At 39.8% G+C, this 19,301-nt stretch overlaps 1 protein-coding gene across 2 annotated transcripts in view; it reads left to right on the top strand.

Annotated features, from left to right (window-relative positions):
- The window catches only part of UBA6 (ubiquitin like modifier activating enzyme 6), a 32,674-nt gene extending 14,133 nt beyond the window's left edge, over window positions 1-18,541 (top strand). For both annotated transcript variants that reach the window (XM_005445966.4, XM_027814944.2), the window contains 21 exons: window positions 271-337; window positions 747-890; window positions 1,585-1,652; window positions 1,932-2,010; window positions 2,205-2,285; window positions 2,656-2,733; window positions 4,038-4,219; window positions 4,808-4,913; window positions 5,913-6,002; window positions 6,113-6,193; window positions 6,817-6,945; window positions 8,783-8,834; window positions 8,940-9,003; window positions 9,853-9,922; window positions 10,174-10,245; window positions 11,409-11,526; window positions 13,045-13,238; window positions 13,886-14,013; window positions 14,803-14,890; window positions 15,245-15,339; window positions 17,618-18,541. In XM_005445966.4, coding sequence (XP_005446023.1) covers window positions 271-337; window positions 747-890; window positions 1,585-1,652; window positions 1,932-2,010; window positions 2,205-2,285; window positions 2,656-2,733; window positions 4,038-4,219; window positions 4,808-4,913; window positions 5,913-6,002; window positions 6,113-6,193; window positions 6,817-6,945; window positions 8,783-8,834; window positions 8,940-9,003; window positions 9,853-9,922; window positions 10,174-10,245; window positions 11,409-11,526; window positions 13,045-13,238; window positions 13,886-14,013; window positions 14,803-14,890; window positions 15,245-15,339; window positions 17,618-17,753 — 2,122 coding nt within the window. In that variant the 3' untranslated portion in view covers window positions 17,754-18,541. The remainder of the gene's footprint in view (window positions 1-270; window positions 338-746; window positions 891-1,584; window positions 1,653-1,931; window positions 2,011-2,204; window positions 2,286-2,655; window positions 2,734-4,037; window positions 4,220-4,807; window positions 4,914-5,912; window positions 6,003-6,112; window positions 6,194-6,816; window positions 6,946-8,782; window positions 8,835-8,939; window positions 9,004-9,852; window positions 9,923-10,173; window positions 10,246-11,408; window positions 11,527-13,044; window positions 13,239-13,885; window positions 14,014-14,802; window positions 14,891-15,244; window positions 15,340-17,617) is intronic.
- The last annotated feature ends 760 nt before the right edge of the window (window positions 18,542-19,301 follow it).

The raw sequence follows: 19,301 nt of genomic DNA, 5'->3' as shown, positions 1-19,301 counted from the left end.
TCTTCATGTCCATAATTTTGAGTTAAACAAGACAAAACTACTACAAAATATAAATCTTAGGACTGGACTTGCACATGGGCTGTTTCACTGGGACTCCTGCTCTTGAGCTAACTAACATTTAGAAATGCATCTTTAATGCTCAGTGTTAAAGCCAATATAAATTTCTAAACTCTTCCTACTGTATCCAGTGCTTTTTCTCCTGTTGATTGTGTTTCTAGAAGGACTCTGAAATGTTTAAGTGATCAATATTGTTTCTACCCTGGTGTCTAGATGCCTTCAAGATGCTGAGGAAATGCTGAAAATAGCCATGTCCATAAGTGAAACACTGGAAAACAAGGTAAGTAAGGAATCATTGTCATTATGAGTCATTTTTGATGCACTAGTTTACTTGCCTAAAGGTCATGCATTAGTTGTTGGTCCTTGTTCTGGTCTTCGTATCCACCTTTAGATGGATCAGCTAGCTTTCTGAAGGCCATGTGAGGAAACAGAATGGTGTTTCAGCATGGGTGCAACCAAACGTTCACCTGACACAAAGGCTGAATCCTGTGGCTATGTGAACCCACTTTTTAGATAAATGAATATTAGAAGTACAGGTTATACAGTGGCTCTGTTTTGGCTGGAAACCTTTTTGCTAGTCAGAGTGAAATAATTTGTCTTTTATTGAAGAACAATAATCTATGAACCTGTCAAGCACTGACTTCATGATTGAAAGGATAAATCTGTTGTTACTATGTCTTATTTTTCAGCCTCAGGTGAATGGAGATATAGTGAAATGGCTGTCCAGGACTGCTCAGGGATTTCTAGCTCCTCTGGCTGCAGCAGTGGGTGGTGTTGCTAGCCAAGAAGTCTTGAAAGCAGTAACAGGAAAATTTTCTCCATTGCAACAGTGGGTAAGGATGTCTTTGGTTTTGGGTATTTGACAGTGATGTTAGGAATGTATGGTTGTGTGTAAATGCTGTATGATCAAAATAGCCTGAGCAACTTCCATAACGGAGGAGGAGGGAAGACTTGAGACTGAATTTTAAAAAAAATATGGTTTTGTGTGTACAATAGAAATGCAGCCAGTTTTATTTAAAATTTCCCCTATTTGGGGTTCAGACATCGCATTTTTTTTCCCACAAGCAAGGAGAGCGTTGGCCTTTCAGAGCATGGCTGCAAAGGTGTGATATATATAGTCCAGGTGCCGGTGTAAGCTACTGTACATAAGAGCAGTGCTTTCAGACTCTCAGGATCAATGGCAGAAGAAAGTTAGATTTAAAAACTTCACAGCCTAATTTGGAGTGGTAACATGCCTGTTAGAAATAAAAAGCTTGCGGCACAAGTTTCAGTGAGCTTTTTTCCCCCCAGTGTCCAGGTGCTTTTTCCTGTCCACTAAAATGCTGAACTGTAGGGAACTGAATGCTGTATAATCTTCCACTGACAGTAAAAATTTAGTGCTTCTAAATTTCTATGCTCTGTTGTACGTAAAAATACTTACTTTGTTTTTTAAATGAAAATAACATTAATTTTTTCCACAGCTTTTAATTGTGTGGTTTTCGGTTTTGTGTTTTTTTTTTTTTGTTCTTGTTTTTGTTTTTTTTACAGCTTTATATAGATATGTTAGACATTGTAACACCTCTAGAAAAAATGGGCTCTGAAGAATTTCTCCCACGGTAAATATAACTACAATCTGCTCTTTCATGTACTGTTCACATCTGAGTCTCAAGCAGACACAGAAGATATCTTTTGAAGTTAGTTCAGTGCTGTTTGCTGGAGGGACACGTTTGGAGTTGAGAATGTGTGTCCTATCTGAGAATGGGAGGAATGGGAATTGTTGGGGACTTGGTCTGATTTTTTTTAGTGCATGTCAAAGTGCAGTTTGGCATCAGTGATACTACGATGATAAATGGTAACTTACTAGTCTTCTGTTTTTGTGTCCTATGCCTGCATAGGGGAGATCGGTATGATGCCTTGAGGGCTTGTATTGGAGACTCTTTGTGCCAGAAACTGCATGATTTGAATGTTTTTTTGGTGAGTATGACTGACACTGTTACACTTTTCAAATGTTTTGTCGATACAGCTAACATCCGCTGTCTTCAAAATAATGATAGCAGCCCTGATGCCACTGCAGAGTAAATGGTCCAGAATTGTAATGGGACTTGTCTATTATAACTGTCTTCCTGGTTTTCACTTACATTTCTGACTAAAAATGTCATTTTCTTTAGGTTGGCTGTGGAGCGATAGGCTGTGAAATGCTAAAAAACTTTGCACTTCTTGGTGTTGGCACTGGGCGAAACAAAGGATTGGTAAGTCACCTGTTAACCTCACTTTGCTTATCAAAAAGTAATGTGAGAAGGAATATTGCAATAGACTGCTTAAAAATGTTAAAAGTCTAAGCCTTATTTCAGGTTGATCTTTGCACAGAGGGTAAAATGGCCTCAGCATAGAGTGGAAGTAGAGTGCAATTAGCAGCAGAACATGTTTGGAGCAGTCTTGCTGTATTTTGATTTTCAAACAAAATTTCATCAGACAGTATAGGCAGAGCTGTTAGCCACAGTGGATGCTAACAGGAGTGCTTTGTTTTGACAAGTTTCTGTAGAGATTTCATCAAGATTATTGCTCAGTGCTATACTTGAATTGTAACTCCAGCTGTTGCTTTTGCCCCTTCTGACTTAGGTTACAATTACAGATCCAGACTTGATAGAGAAGTCAAACCTGAACAGACAGTTTCTTTTTCGACCTCATCACATACAGGTAGACTTCCTTGTTCATTAAACTTCTTGTTCTGTATCCTGTGTCTCTACCAATAGCTGAACTTGTGTGTGTATGTAGTTCTGTCCAGAAAAGACTGAAAGTCTGTTATGAAATCCAGAATATTCGAAAAATGAAATATTTCTTAAAACAATACCTAGAACTACATTGGCATCCCACTTATCACTAGTATCAGTTGAGTACAATTGGCTGGTCTGATCTTGATTTATGCTGGTGTCTTTGACTAATGGAATCTCTGGAACTTGAGAATTGGATGAGGAATGCTATGTTGTATAAGAAGCTGCCATGGGTTAATATGCCAGAAATGCATTACTATACTATTGAAATTTGGGAAGAGCAAAACAGAACAACAAAAAATGGACAGCAGTAGCAGAAGTGTTCTCAACAGAAGTGCCACTGCTAATAGAACTTGACCAAAGTTGCCGTCTTCTGACTTAATTCAGTCTTCATTAAGCTGGTAAATAGCTTGGCAAAAAACCCGTACATTCAGTAATGCGTTGTACATAAACTGTTAATTCCTTAGCAGCAGAGAGAATATCCCTGTACTTGCAAACGCAGCATAAAATAAATAGATGTGGTTCAGATCTTGACAGCAGTGGGGAAAAGGGAATCCCCTGCCCAAAAAGCAGCAGCTGAATTTTCTGCCTCATGTTTATGTCTAGCAAATCTGGGAACAGATTACATTTTGGATGGATAGATAAATGGAAGGTGAACTCTGCAAGCTTTCAGAAGCCACAGTCTTCAGTTCTGCTGATCTAAGTGCTGATCCCTAGATAATTGAATGTAGTATGGCTAGAAGTGTCAGGTAGGTTAAGAACTCTATTTCAGTTCAGCTTCTGAAATTGGCTTTGTGTGGAATGCCTTGCAGTAATGTGATTATTCACAGGTGCTTGCCTATGCTGCATAGATATAGTCACAGTAACTTATGGGCTTATCCTCTGACAGTCATGAACTGCTCCTCTCTTACATCATTTTGAGAGCATGACAGGCAGTACATGGCATTGGTTTCAGTTAACTCGATACACTTCTGACCATTTAAGCACTTTCATCTTGTGGTTTCTGAGGCACTACTTTAAGTAAAATAAAAAATAAAACTAGATTAATAAGATATTTAATTAGTGAGGGAGGTATATGATTAAAGAAATTCCTTTATTTTATGTTTTGCTTACTAACATTTCTGTCAGTGAATTGTTGTCTGATCAGCAAATGAAGTCAATACTTGTGTCCCAGATGTTCTTTATCTAAATATTGTTGAGATATCTATCTATATGTATTTATACTTTCAGAAACCTAAGAGCTATACTGCAGCAGAAGCAACCCTGAACATCAATCCTTACTTAAAGATTGACTCATACATTAATAAAGTTTGTCCAGCCACTGAGAACACTTACAGCGATGAATTCTATACCAAGCAAGATGTAATTGTGACCGCTTTGGACAATGTTGAGGCAAGGAGATACATTGATAGGTAGGTTGTGGAAATGAAGCAAGAGCTGCTTTTCATGTTTGTATGTAAACTCTGTTTTTCTATTCATAATCTTCCTCATCTGCAACTGCTTACAAGATCTGATAGCCAGCTGCTCAGATTTATCTTGCTCCTTTATAGGAATGCTGGCTGGGTGGATGAAGGGGTTAGTATTTGTGGTGGAAACCAACTCTTGTTGTGTGGCTGCTACTGTTCACGTGGCAGAAATTCTGCCTTGGAGCAAGTTCTTGGAAATTAATAGCTGTCAACTGTCAAAGTATGAGGGGGAGAATACTGTGGCAGTCTTAAGGTTGAATTGTTGAGTAGGAATATGTATGTAAATTAGTAAGTAGGAATGTTTACATTTAAAAGAATTACTGATGCCCCTAATCCAGGTAGGTTCAGGTTTATGGTATCCTGATATAACCTGAAATAGCTCTTCTTATTTAATCTTTTCCTGAGTTTGGTGTAAGTGTTCCACTCTTCTGAAAAAGCCTAGAGTCAGTTCTGGTTACACACTGGTAATGTCTGCAAGGCCAGAATGTAGGGATTATGCTGTATTCTGATAGTCTGTGTCTTTTTCCATGTCAGTCGTTGTGTAGCAAACCTGCGTCCTCTTATAGACTCTGGAACTATGGGAACAAAAGGACACACGGAAGTTATTGTGCCCCATCTGACAGAGTCCTATAACAGTCACGTAAGTGTTTTAAGACCAATGCTTACCTTCTGAAGTTAGTCTCAAAATGCCCTCTACATATCTAAAATAAGTGGTCTATTTGAGTTGAAGAACAGTACTACTAGGAAATAATTACTTCCTTGGTTTCTCAAGAAAAGCTCACAGGAAATAAAATTTGAGCAGACTGGAGATACCATGTTTGTTGCCTAGGTATAATCATCAGATAGGTGACTACTGCATGAATCGTGAAACATAAACTTTGGAAAAAGTCCTAATTCTAAAGCATTTCCAAGGGACTGACTTTTTTGTTCCTTGAAAACTCCCTTTAAGTAAGAAACTAGTCCCCCAATAGCATTGCAAACTGGTTTTCTACTTGTGGGTTTCTTTCATGGAACTGCATTCTGCTTGCTCATTCTGTTCGTGGTGACTATCACCTCCACAGGCAAGTAGGAGAAACACAAGCCCATGTGATAGGAATTAGTCTGCCAGTTTCTACAAGCATACATAACAGTTATGTTTAAATGGGGATGGAGGAAATGAACCTTCAAACTCTTGCAGTATCCTTCTTGTTTAAGTTCTTGTGAAACTGCCTTTACAAGGTAGAAACTCAGTGGTTGAGAACACCATGAAATGGTCATGTGGACACAGACAGGATTTTGAGCATCCTAACAGCCTTGCTAGGGTCCACAAAGAATCTTTCTGGCCTTGAGTGAAAGGGCATATTTCATGTTGAGAGTGTATGTGAATGCGAACTGCACATCTTGAAAAAGCTGGCTGGCAACTTTTTCTGTTGTTTCAGAGTTCAGTTTTGCTTTCCGGTGTTGAGTTTAGACTATTCTTCATAAACAGGAAGTTACATGTTAGTGTTCATAAAACAAATTCTGTTCTAAGCATAAATAAGCCGCTTTGTATTTTAAAACAGTGGAGTTTTAAACTTGTAGAGTCTAGAAATTCTTGGTACTATTATTAGCAATAAACCTTAATAAGCCTGCATTTATATGCAAGTCTCCTTAATTACAGCGGGATCCACCAGAAGAAGAAATACCTTTTTGCACCTTGAAGTCTTTCCCAGCTGCCATTGAGCATACGATACAGTGGGCAAGAGATAAGGTAAGGGAATAAGCTTACTGGTGTTCAGCATAACTTAATGTGTATTTGGAAGGGTCAGGGATCTGATATACTTCTTGCAAAATGCCATATTTGTTCTTTTTATTTTCTAGTTTGAAAGTTCATTTTCTCACAAGCCTTCACTGTTTAACAAATTCTGGCAAACCTATCCGTCTGCAGAAGAAGTTTTACAGGTAGGGGAATGTTGCCAGGGTAATATGCAGGATTTAAACTAATGCTTTATGGATTTTGTTTCTATTTAATTTCAGTGAGATTTGGGTTATTTTCTGACATTATTCAGAAAGCCTGAAGACTTATTTCGCCAGGTCATTAGTTGGTCTTGCATAAGAACAGTATTTCTGGTGTGTCTCATAATTTAAGAGCCAAAGCCTCATGCGTGCGCTGCTTTTTCTAGCTCATGCGTGCTCTGTACATAATATAAAAATATCAGAAATACTGAGGCAGTGCTAGCAAGGGTATAGTAGATGTTACACTGATGTGCGACCAGCTGGAAAAAATGAAGGGAAGATGTAGTTTCAAGTGAATTCAACTATGTAATAAATAAGACTAAATTGCTTAATACTTTTTCTTGTGAGTCTATAATTGCCTATGTCTATAGGGCTGGGTGGAAGTAAATCAAGCAGACCACAGCACCTGGGGGAAAACCCGGTAGACAGGGTCACATAAAGGATAGTATTTTACAAAGTGACCTTCTTTTTCCTTTTGCCTTTAATTTACTAAAAACATATTTACTATTTGACAGGATTGGGAGGAGTCTTGTCTGTTTTAACTTTTTTGTATTTACTTCTCTGTCTAGAGAATAAAATCAGGGGAGAGCTTAGAAGGCTGTTTTCATGTTATTAAAACGCTCAGTAGGAGACCCCGAAGCTGGACTCAATGTGTGGAACTATCAAGAGTAAAATTTGAGAAGTATTTTAGCCATAAGGTAGGTAAGACCTGGAAATGTGATGGTGCTAGACTGATGAGGATTTTAGAAAATCCTAAATGCCAAAAGTTTTTGGTAGCCCTATGAACTAGGTGTCCGGGTCTTTTCACTCACTTCCATCTCTTTAAAATAATGAACTGTACTTGAAACTTTAAAATGTTGCAACTCACTCTTGGTAGCTCTGTTAGTAGTCTCCACGCAGTTTTCTTGGCATTTTTCCAGCTAACTAGGTATTGTGTTTTTTTCAGAGCAGCAGGATTATCAGATATCTTTCCTAAAGGACAGTGGCTTTTTGTTTCTCCAACTAAACTTTTGTCACTGAACTCATCTTCATATCCCTGATTTTCTCAAAGATGTCACGGAAAGGCTGGCTGAAATAAAAGCCAGTCATTCTGAGATATAGTCCACAGTGTTGCTTAAAGTGTGTGTGTAATTTTATGGGAAAGATTTGATCACGATGATGTGTATTAGTGAACATAAATCTGTGTGTATGGAAGCCCTGATGGTAGTTGTCACATTGAGAAAACATTGTGTTCCCAATTGTGAATCAGTATGCAAGAATCCTAAAGTGACAACAGGGTGGGGGGAACGGTTCGCTTGTTGCATTAAGTATCTTGCTTGGACTTTGGACAGATGAGGTGACATTGTCATCTTTGTCTTGTGAATAAATGGACAAGTCACTCTTGTCTAGCAGTACTTGTGTCTTTATGCTCTCCATCGTGATGTAGTGTGGTGGGTTGACCCTGGCTGAATGCCAGATGCCCACCAAAGCTGCTTTATCATTCCCTTTCTCAACTGGGCAGGGAAGAGAAAATGTAACGAAAGACTTGTGGGTCGAGATGAGGGCAGGGAGATCACTGAGCAATTACCATCATGGGCAAAGTAGATTCAACTTGGGGAAATTAGTTTAATACTATGCAAATTGGAAAAAAACACCTCCCCAGCCGTCCCTTCTTCTCAGGCTTAACTTAATTTCCAGTTTCTCTGCCTCCTCCCCACAAGTGGCACAGGGATACAACGTAAGATCAGTCCATCACACATTATCTGTGCTGCTCCTTCCTCTACAGAGGCAGAACTCCTCACACTCTTCCCCTGCTCCAGTGTGGGTTCCCTCCCACAGGAGACAGTTCTCCATTAACTTCTCCAATGTGAGTCCTTCCCATGGGCTGCAGTTCTTCACAAACTGCTCCAGTGTGGATACCTTCCACGGGGTGCAGCCCTTCAGGAGCAGACTGCTCCAGCCTGGGTCCCCTGCGGGGTCACAAGTCCTGCCAGCAAACCTGCTCCAGTGTGTCGTCTTCTATGGGGCTGCAGGTGGGTGTCTGCTCCACCATTAAGCTCCATGGGCTGCAGGGGACAGCCTGCCTCACCATGGTCTTCACCACGGGCTGCAGGGGAATCTGCTCCGGTGCCTGGGGCACCTCCTCCCCCCTCCCTGTTCATTAACCTGGGTGTCTGCAGACTTGTTGCTCTCTCATACTCTCACTCCTCTCTTCTGCAGATACTTTTTTTCCTCCTTCTTAATGTGCTATCACAGAGGTGCTACTACTGTTACTGATTAGCTCTGCCTTGGCCAGCAGCAGGTCTGTGGCTTCTGGCATCTTTTTACAGAAGCCACCCCTGTAGCCTCCCTGCTACCAAAACCTTGCCACGCAAACCCACTATACACAGGCATCTTAGATTTTTCCAACTCCAGGTTACTTCAACTACATATCTAAGTGTTTTAAAAACTGTATCAAAACATCACAAATCATTACTAAAAAGAAGGCTTGATTTAGTGTGGTCATGTCAATCCGAATATGACAAATTACTAAAGCTACTCTGGCTTTTCCTCTAGGCTCTTCAGCTCCTTCATTCATTTCCTCTTGATACACGATTAAAAGACGGAAGTAAGTACAAATGCCCTTTTGTGCCTGTTGTGAATTCATGGTGTACGTCATGCGTTGCTGTTCCTGATTCCTTGGGATTTCATCTTAAGTCTGTCTTCTTACCAGGTTTGTTTTGGCAGTCACCAAAGAGGCCACCTTTCCCAGTGAAGTTTGAATTTAACGATCCTTTGTAAGTATGGTACTGCCACTGATGCCTTTTCTAGTGTCCTATAAAACTCACCCTACAGCAGAAAGTGCAAGGCAATGGCTTTATAGCCCTGGAAGCTGGACTGGTACTTGATAGGTACTAGTGCATAGTCTTACACTGTGGTAAATTCAGTGAGCTGTCTCATGCTTCCACTGCAGGTTATTTAACTTTCACTGATGTGGGATTGGAGGGTGGCTTGAAACAACCCATTTCATTTATTGTGTGATTACAGAATTACTGAGTTGTTGCTGTCATACACCCTGCCCCCATCAGCCCACATCATGAAATGCAGGATGTGCCAGATTAAATTGACTACCTAAAATAACCTAGTGGAGGGACTCCCTTTTCTTCTTCATCACAATTTGGGTCTGATCTAGATGGCTTTGGTATTACAGATAATTTAAAAAATGTATGTGGTTGAAGGATTGAAAAGCCTTTATCTGCTGCGTATCTACATCTGCTTTGAGAAACTGTTTGGATTGCTGTTTTTAGTTTGGATGAAAACTGAGATCATGATAAATATCAAAACATTTCTGAGGTGAAGCTTTTTATTATCATATTGATGTCATGTGTTTGTAGTTGTTTTCTTGACTGCAGAAGTTGAGAAAATATGGTTTTCGTTAAATAAATTCACTCAACAAATTTTGCTTAGTTTTGAGGAGGGCTTCTGAGTCACTCAAAATCTGTCATCTGTTTTGTGCTGTGTGCGCTGAAGGGTGGAAATTCTGTTTCTCTGTGTTTTCATGATCTCTTTGGATATGATTACAAACCTTTGGGCAACTGAAGTAAGAGAACAACTAAACAAAAATAATTATCTTCCTCTTTCTTCAGGCATTACAGTTTCATTGTGAGTGCAGCAAAACTCTTTGCAACGGTGTTCTGTGTTCCTTTCACAGAAAAGGTAATCCATACTGCAGCAGTGTTCCTATCACATAACTTGATTTATGTGTTCAGTTTTGGCCTGATGTTCAGTTGCCAATTCTTTCCAAGAACTGATTAAAATGATTCTTAAAGCAATAAATCCTTCAGTGCTGGTTATTCAGCAGCTGCTTACATTTAGTCTTCCTTATTTAAATCCCTAACCCAGTCTTTTTATGGGGGCCTTTATAAGTTGATGTGAATTTAAATTGTTTTTCTTGAAAACTGTAACAGGATTTGTCAGAGGAAACTATTTTGAAGATTATTTCTGCTGTGAAGGTACCAGAGTTCAGACCTTCAAACAAAGTAAGTGTGGTACTCAGTTTAAAGAGAAAAAATAATCCGCAAGCAGTGTCCCACATCTCCAACTAATTCTTGCATTGATGCTGATGAGTAATAAACACAAATTAAAATGTGTTTTGGGGAAACAAGAGTGTGGCATCCAGGACTGTTTTAACTTGATAATAGCAAAGGTATCTATGTACCAGATGCTAAATGCAAGATGTGGGGATTTTTTGCCTTTTGCAGATGATTTTCCATGCATGAGTGTGACTGTAAGTCTGCAAGCTTTTTTTAAAATTTATTAATCTATACTATTTTAATAAAAAAACAATATTTTACTCATCAACTTTAAAGTAATCCAAGACTAGTGTCTATTTGTTATTCCTTTCTAGGTGATATACAGGAAGTGTCATTATTATGTTTAGTTTAAAAGTGTTACCTTCAAAAGTTAAGTGAAGTGTTACTGTGCAGCGGCTAGTATTTGTCAGTGTTTAAAATTAACAAATATTCCAGGGTGTTTTCATATCTTCTTCCCCAGGGTTAGCACTTGTCTCATGAATGCTTGACTTGTGAGACAAAACTAATATTTTAACTCGGAATCACAGAATGGTTGAGGTTGGAAGAGACCTCTGGAGACCGCCTAGTCCAATCCCCTTGCTCAAGCAGGGGCAAGGACTGTGTCCAATCAGGTTTTTAATATCTCTGAGGATGGAGACCCCACAGCTTCTCTCTGCTACCTGTGCCAGTGTTCAGCCATCCTCACAGTTTTGGTTAGGGTTTTTGTTTGTTTTTTCTTTAAAGTATTTTTGTATGTTTCTTATGGAGTTTTATGTGCTTCAGTTTGTGCCCATACCCCCTTGTTCTGTCACTGGAAACCAGTGAAAAGAATCTTCCTCTGCCTTCTGTACTTTCTCCCCATGAGATATTTATATGCATGGGTAAGATCCCACTGAGCCTTCTCTTCTCCCTGCTGAACCATCCCAGCTCTCCCAGCTTCTTCTCATACGAGAGATGCTCCAGTCCTTTAATGATTTTGTGGCCCTTGGCTGGACTTGCTTGAGTAAGTCTATGTCTCTCTTGAACTGGGGAGGAACGAGTGCAAGGAAGACAGGAAATCTAATGCACTTCACACTTGTGCTGTACAAAGTTCGTTTATTTTATTGCTCAAGCATTGCACACACTTGCAGGTTGTACAGACTGATGAAACTGCAAGAAAACCTGATCATATTCCAGTCAGCAGTGAGGATGAAAGGAATGCTATTTTCCAGCTGGAGAAGTCTATACTATCCAATGAAGCTCTGGAAAGTGAGTAGTGCAAACTAGCTTCATAGCTTAGTAACATTTTGCAATAGCGCTGCCAGTACTGTGGCATTCAGGTCTTTGGGTAAAGCGGTTCTGCAATTCTGCAAGAAGCAGATGGCTGATATCTAAAGCTATCTGAAATGCCATGCAGATAACTGTCCTTATTGCCTGACGTTACCCTATGCTTCTGTATTTCTGAGATTCCTGCAAGTTCTAGGGTTTTCTGTTACACTTGCATGTAAGTACAACCTTGATGACGGTGAGCTGGCAGCAGGGCACTGAACTCTTAAGGGAAAGGGTGCTGGCTACATCCCAGATGGAATTAAAATGATTCTCGTATAAGAAGGTTGAGAGTTTATCCGTGTTTCAGCTGGAATAGTGAATTTTTCCTCCTAGTAGCTGGTAATGTGCTGTGTTTTGGATTTAGTGTGAGGGAATGTGGAAAACGCACTGATGTTTTAGTTGTTGCGAAGTAGTACTTACCCAAGTCAAGGACTTTTCAGTTTCCTGTGCTCAGTCAGCGAGGAGGTGCACAAGAAGCTGGGAGGGAGCAGAGTCAGGACAGCTGACCCAAACTGGCCAAAGGGATATTCTGTACCATAGGACATCACGCTGAGTATATAAACTGGGGGGAGTTGGCTGGGGGCCACCAATCGCTGCTGGGGACTGGCTGGACACCAGTCGGTGGGTGGTGAGCAATTGTATTGTGCATCACTTGTTTTTCTTCAGTTTTATTTTTCTCTCTCTTTTTGTAATCTCCCTTTTCATTACAATTATTATATTTTACTTTAATTATTAAACTGTTCTTATCTCAACCCATGGGTTTTACTTTTTGCCAGTTCTCCTCCCCATCCCCTCAGCTGAGGGAGGGAGTGAGTGAGCAGCTGTGTGGTACTTGGTTGCCGGCTGGGGTTAAACCATGACAGAGTTCTACTTACAGGAATCAATCTGAAATTATCCTAAATTGTGAAGGCTATTAGAATCTTCTTCAGTATCTTTTAGATATGTTAAAATGAGGGTGATCAAATCCCATTTTTGTGCCTGGCCACATGAAGAGGTCATTGGGCAACAACTACATGTACGCATTTTTAGCCCATGAACACAGGAGAGAAAGATGAGTTTAGCTCTAATCCATCCCATGGAGTGTCAGCCCTAACTTCTGTCTCCCATGCTAATGAGCCCCTAGTGAAATGACTACAGATAAAGCTCATGGAGGGGATTCTCACAGGACAGAGCTAGAGCAAGGTGGGGTAAGAAACATCTACGGGACTGTTCAAAATCTATTCCTGGTGTTGCAAGGAAGGTAAAGTTAAGGAGCTCAGTTGATATTTCCTTACTTTAACAACTGGTATTGATAGGAGCATTTCTGCTTCTAGCATGGGAAAACAAGTTGTAAGTAAGGCACCAAGCTCCAGAATGTGAAATTTTTAATTTAAGTTTCTAGTTCCTAATAGCTTATGTGTAGGACATCTTAAATTTTCTAATAATAATTTTTGCTATTTTTTTTTTCTTTATGAGCAGGTGACTTGCAAATGAAGCCCATCTCCTTTGAAAAAGATGATGATAGTAATGGGCATATAGATTTCGTAACAGCAGCATCAAACTTGAGAGCCAAGATGTACAACATCGAGCCAGCAGATCGGTTCAAAACAAAGCGCATTGCTGGAAAGATTATTCCTGCAATTGCAACAGCTACTGCTGCAGTATCAGGCCTGGTGAGTATGCTTTTAAAGATGCTTAAAATTCATATTTCTTTCTCTTACAGTTCCTTGCCTAAAACCACTGTTGTCTAGATACTGATTAACACTACCCTGACAGAGCCTTGTTAAACAAATGGGTTTATTTCAAACTTAATAATCTTCTCTTCTCAGGTACTAGTGCAAAAGTTTGCTCTTGGTTCTAGATGTCGTAAGCCCTTGCTGCTTTTATTCCTCATTTGCTGACCAGAAAGAGGAGTTAGAAAGATAAACATTTTGGTTTGTTTTCTGCAATTAATAATGACTTCTGTCAGAGTGCCCTGCCAACAGTGCAAAGGATCTGTTCTGTATTAGTTCACATCCATGCATCTCAACAATACTGCATGCTTTGTGGAGGTTTCTTGAATTAAACAATATTGGAAGAGTCCTACATTAGGAACACTTTTGAGTTTTTTAAATATTCCCATTAGCAGCAACAGAATTTATTTCTGTGGCATATTGGCTTGCATTTCCAGCTGTGATTTACTCTGCCAATTGGACAAAGGCTGATCTCATTAATGAGATACTCTCTAGCTGCTGGCCTCTTAACTAAATGAGTGTTGATAGCATAGTACCTAAAACCTGTGTTTGGTCTCATGGAAGTGTGGGTATCTTATTTACTGCAGGTTGCACTAGAACTCATCAAAGTTGTGGGTGGTTACCCAGCTGAGGCGTACAAGAACTGTTTTCTGAACCTAGCCATACCCATAATGGTCTTTACAGAAACTGCTGAAGTAAGAAGAACGGAAATCAGGTAGGAAGGACAGTAGCAGAAGGGCAGTACTTGGAAATCAGAACTTGGTGAGCCATTACAAGAAGTGTGAAGTCTGTACAGTTACTAAATCCAGATAACCAGATGAAGGCCTTGTGTGCTTGCGTAGCAGAACTATGATGGAAACACAGTTCATGGTTGTACTCCAATTAAACGTTACAGATTTTCGAGGTTGTTTTTTCTTTTTGTTCTTTAAACTTGGAAGATCATGAGTCGCTTAATGCTTGTTATCAAACTGTATTATCTATTTACTATGTACTGCTAAAGATGTAAGTGATATTCTTACTACTGCCAAGGGTGTCCCATAATGCATTGCTCAAGAACTTCCTGTTTGGAGAATGCAGCACATACTTTTCTGTCCTAATTTTAAAAATAGTGGTTTTAAGGGCTTGCTTTTGTTTTCAGTGGAAGCTGTTGCTAGGGAGACTTTAAAAATCTAGATGTTAGACGTGCAGCATGGTTATTAATAAACATCCTGTCAGCACGGACTGGAGACACTTCTGCATCTTAGTCAATACAGAGCTATTTTTCAGCAGGTCTGAAAACTCAGTAAGTTCACTGCCAGATACCGTGTTTGCTCACAGTTCTTCCTGTGTTGTGTGCTTAGCCAGGTCAGAGGGCTGGGGAAATGGCAGCAGAGAGGAAAGAGATTTTTGCTCAAGGTGAACCAGCAAATTGCTATGAGACATAGTAGTTCTCCAGTACATGTTTAAAGGAAGTGTCTGAGTTCACATTCTAAAGTAACAAACAACCTTTCTTTATTTAAAACAGAAATGGGATATCATTTACAATCTGGGACAGATGGACAATTTATGGGAAAGAGGATTTTACTCTGTTGGACTTCATAAATGCTGTCAGAGTAAGTTATCTGCTGTACTGGGTTAATACAAGATGAGAGGAAAGGTTTTTATTGGTTTGGGTTGTTGGTTTGGGGCTTTGTTAATCAAGTTATTGCTCAAACCAGAGTAATTCTAGAAAGAATTAGTGTCAATGGGAATGTCTCTACGTAAACGTGTCCAAGCCTATTTTCAAACTGTTAATTCAATTAACTCAAATGTATTGTAATAAAATAAAATTCTGCCAATGTCCATGCATTAGCAATCTTTTTGGTTGGAATCCTGTGGTTTTGAATAATTATTTGTAGTATTAGGAGCAACTGCTCGCTTGTGCAGCTCTCCTAGTTGTTTAGTAAGTTTTAATTTGTGAATTCTAGGAGAAATATGGAATTGAGCCAACTATGGTTGTACAGGGAGTCAAAATGCTGTATGTTCCTGTGATGCCTGGCCATATTAAAAGACTAAAGCTGACGTAAGTATAACTGGAAAATGGACAGAGGCAAGTGCGTGTATGAATGATGTTCACAGGTTGTGGCATAAGGTCGTGTGTCTGACAGCAGTGTTCTCTTTTGAAGTGGTTGCTAGCCATTAATATTTGGGAAAGAAAAAAGGCAATATCTTCCTTTGGGGGGATGGGGTGTGGGGGGACAAAGTGAATTAACTTCTGCGGTGAGGACAGGAGACTTGCAAAATGCTGCTCTCACTGATGAATGCCAGAATGAGAAACCCAAAGAGGTCTGACAGTAAGTTTTTTTGGGGGGGGAAAGAATGTACCTTGGTTCAAGCAGAACAAGGCTAATCGAACCTTTTTAATCTGGTTTAAGACTAATGGTGATATTTAGCAACTTAGCTCTGAACGAATGAGAACACTTACTTGGGAAGGACTTAATGTATTGGTTGCAGATTGAGATTTCTGGAAGTCTGTTTAGTTCATAGTAATTCCTTGAGATTCTAGCTCACTTTAGCCCTTTTAGAAATGACATTCACAAGGCTTTGCAGTAGTGCTTTGTGACAGGAGGTTGGGGTATAACAAAGTGGAAGTGTGGGAGGGTGTAGGGGCAGGGCATTGGTTTTTGACTGATGGGCCTTTGCAAAGTAACAGTCAGGTCTCGTGTGGTTTAATTCTACCTTATATGTTGATTGAACTCCTTTAACTCAAAATTTGTTCCTCACAGCTCCGATGAAGTATATGCTGGTCAGTGCTCACAGGCTTTGCTAGAGCAAGTAGACGCATTTGATCAGTACTCTTTCAAGGATCTGCCAGTAGGTGATGTCAGGCAAAGTAGTTTATGTTGTGGGCAAGCTACTTCAAACTTCCAGGGAGAGAAGAGCCTCTTAAGTTGGTACTGCGTTGTGAGTGTCTGGCATACTAAGATGTGAATTTACAGCCTGTCTCAGAATAAGTTGTTTACGTTCCTTCTCTTACAGCTCTATAAATAATTTTCAATGAGTAGGGTGTGTAATGAAGTCAAAGACATGGTGTGAAGCTGCCTTCTTGAGAATATCAGGTTTTCGTATTACCCTGAGACTCAGTTCAAGCTTTCCATGTAATTACAGCAACTTGGGGTTCTGTTACAGACAGTTCCAAAAGCTTTACAAGATACTTGCACAGCAAACTCTGGTCCTGCTTTTGTGGTTTTTCTTAAGGTTTTAAAATTCTTTCTCTTGCTGTAATATGACAAAAATTGCAAGACTCTTCATTTCAGAATTACAGCATTGACTGGTAACATACTCCTTTAAAGCAAGTTTTAGAGACATATTTATCTGCCTTCCTCTGTACCTTGGGGCTTCCTTATGCAAATGGGTATGACCTCAGTATCTCTACTGAGAAGAGGCTATGCTTTGTATTCTTCCAAGGGAACAAGTACTTTGGGGAAGGCGGCTTTTAGAGGAGAATTTCCCTTCTGGCTGAGTGATCTGTGAGGAATAGAAATGAGGGACTGTCCCCCAGCCTCCTAGCTTTTGAGCTGGCTTCATGAACTAGGGCTCAGAGCTGGCAAGAAAATAATTTTGATATCCAAAGATACGTAATTAAAGTGAAGTTGCTTGACCTTCTACTTCAGTAATTTATTGTGCAACTTCCAGCAATAGCTGTAGCTTTTGAGGCTGTGGAGAGCAAAGGTGAGGAAGTTGCACTAAGGCATGACATGCTTACCTAGTTTAAATTTACTTTGTGGTCATGAAGGAAGAAGTCCCGGACCCTGGCTGTTTTTCCCCCCTTATTGCTATTCGCCTTTGAAATTCAAGAACTCAACAAGTCTTAACTCCAGTAGAACTACTTTCCATCAGAACTGTTATCTAGTGTCTGCACTGGAGTGGTTCTCCCTAATAATATATTAAAGCCAGATGTTATTGGTAGACTGAGAACTTACTCTACCTCATGGACCAAAATTCTGCATAGAAAGGTAACTTTGCCTTGTACCTCAGTAGGATGCCAAAAAGAAATTACATCATTGAGGAATCCCATCAAAAACTGGTCATTTTCTCTTCTTTTTTGTACCGAGCACTTGTTAATGAACAATGTAATACCTCACTAATGGGCTAAGACTATCAAGAAAAGGACATACCATTTGCTGTATGGTTGAAGAACAGCTTTTGTGTCAAAATTAAAAGGTGGCTTATTCTCCATGCTGGTTTCTAGTATGTTGGGCTTCATTGCTGGCAGTGAAGCTCATTCTACTCTGGCCCTGAATTCTCACTGCCAACTCTCCTTCTGGTACGTTAACAAACTGTTCTTCATTTTCTTGTAGGATGCAAAAGCTTGTGAAACCATCAGCTGATAAGAAGTATGTGGATTTGACAGTATCGTTTGCTCCAGAAACAGATGGAGAGGAAGATTTGCCAGGGCCGCCAGTGAGATACTACTTTGTTCAGGAAGACAATTGATGGTAGAGACACAAAAGTCGCTCCCGGACCATTTGTTCTGAAAGGAGTGTGCTAATTTTCAGCTATTAAAGATGGTACTATATATTTCTTTTTGGTGAAGCCTTAATTAAAACAAATGGTGAGAATCAGTGGCTTTGCACTGAAGACAAACTGGATTTGTGTTTCATCTGCTCCTGTTTTCTTCAAAGCTGTTTGCTCAAAGGAGGGTGGTCACTCCATGAGATGGAATGTCCAGTACAGTCCTTACCTTAAAGACTAGATTAGTATTGATTTGTGGGAAACTGAAGAAAGCAAGAAGAATGGTGGACCTAACAAATGGTCACTATGTGCAAATTAGGCGCTGCTTATAGAAGAGTGCAAAAAATGGGGCAATTGCCATTTTATTGTACTCCTGGTGTTCTAAGAACATCTCAGATCCATTTCATATGTTACTTAATTCTCAAAAATGAATTTCATACTTGCTATCTACATGTGAGATTTAATCCATCTAAAAGGTTTAAACTCCCACTTAAAAGCAGACGAGCTGCTTTATCGTGGGGTTGGTGCTGTCTTCTAAACAGTGGTGCTGATGTGTCAGAGCAGCTATCTTACATCGGTTTCAACATGGAAGCATAGGGGGGCAGGTCTTGACTAGGTGTGTTGTCACAGCTCCCTTGAAGTCAAGAGAGCTGGAATTGGTTATCTGCACTAAGACTGTTCTTTGGGAAATACTGCAATATGGAGAAAGTGGAAAACCTATCAGAGAGCTGAGTTAACACTTTCAACAATAAAAGTTTGTCTTCATGAGAGAGATGATGTTTGGTGTGGTTGAGCCTTTCTGCCCTCACCAAATTATAAACACTGTAGCAAATGATGACTTTCAAAGAGGAAAAAGCAAATGGCTCTGGAGGTTTGTCACAGCAAACACTGTTTCTTCAGCTGCTCCTTTTGGTACTTCCTAACGCTATTTCCTTACAGTGGATGGTTGTGCTGTGTACACCTTTCCACAGCACAAGTTGGGAGTTGCACTGAACACTGAGGTTTTTATTATCATCAGTCAGTCACTAGGATATCTAAGTATAAAGCATTTGCTTGATCAGAAATAATTAGGGACTAGCTTTGCTGCTGTGGTGAGTCAGAGGTATGTTACAGAAACAGCCATGACACCACCTTATTTTCTCTGTCATTTAAGCACTGGATAGTTGAGTTGGTAGTTCTTTTTCTCCCGATGATGATGGTAGAGTGAAGTGAGGTTTGAATAAAAACCTGTGAACTGGAAAACTTTTAATGTGTTTAAGCTTTAGAAATTGCACATTATCTCCTGCAGCTGTTGTGAAAACTATTGGCTACTTAGTTGTTTATCCTCTATCATAATTTATTAAGCTTTAGGGTTATCTTCATATGTAATGAATATTATTGGTCAGGAATTTCACCTCCCTTTTTTACCTTCTTAGTTGTAGTCAGGACTAACAGCTGTTAGGCTGGGAACTTGATCACCAAGATGTATGGAACAGATAGCTGGAATCAACACAATTATTCCAATATTTGGGATTTAGTTGTACATGTGGG

This window comes from Falco cherrug, chromosome 1 (genome assembly GCF_023634085.1).
Source record: "Falco cherrug isolate bFalChe1 chromosome 1, bFalChe1.pri, whole genome shotgun sequence".
Taxonomy (NCBI): domain Eukaryota; kingdom Metazoa; phylum Chordata; class Aves; order Falconiformes; family Falconidae; genus Falco; species Falco cherrug.
Note: the sequence above shows the minus strand (reverse complement) of the source record. Positions and strands in the feature narration are given on the sequence as shown.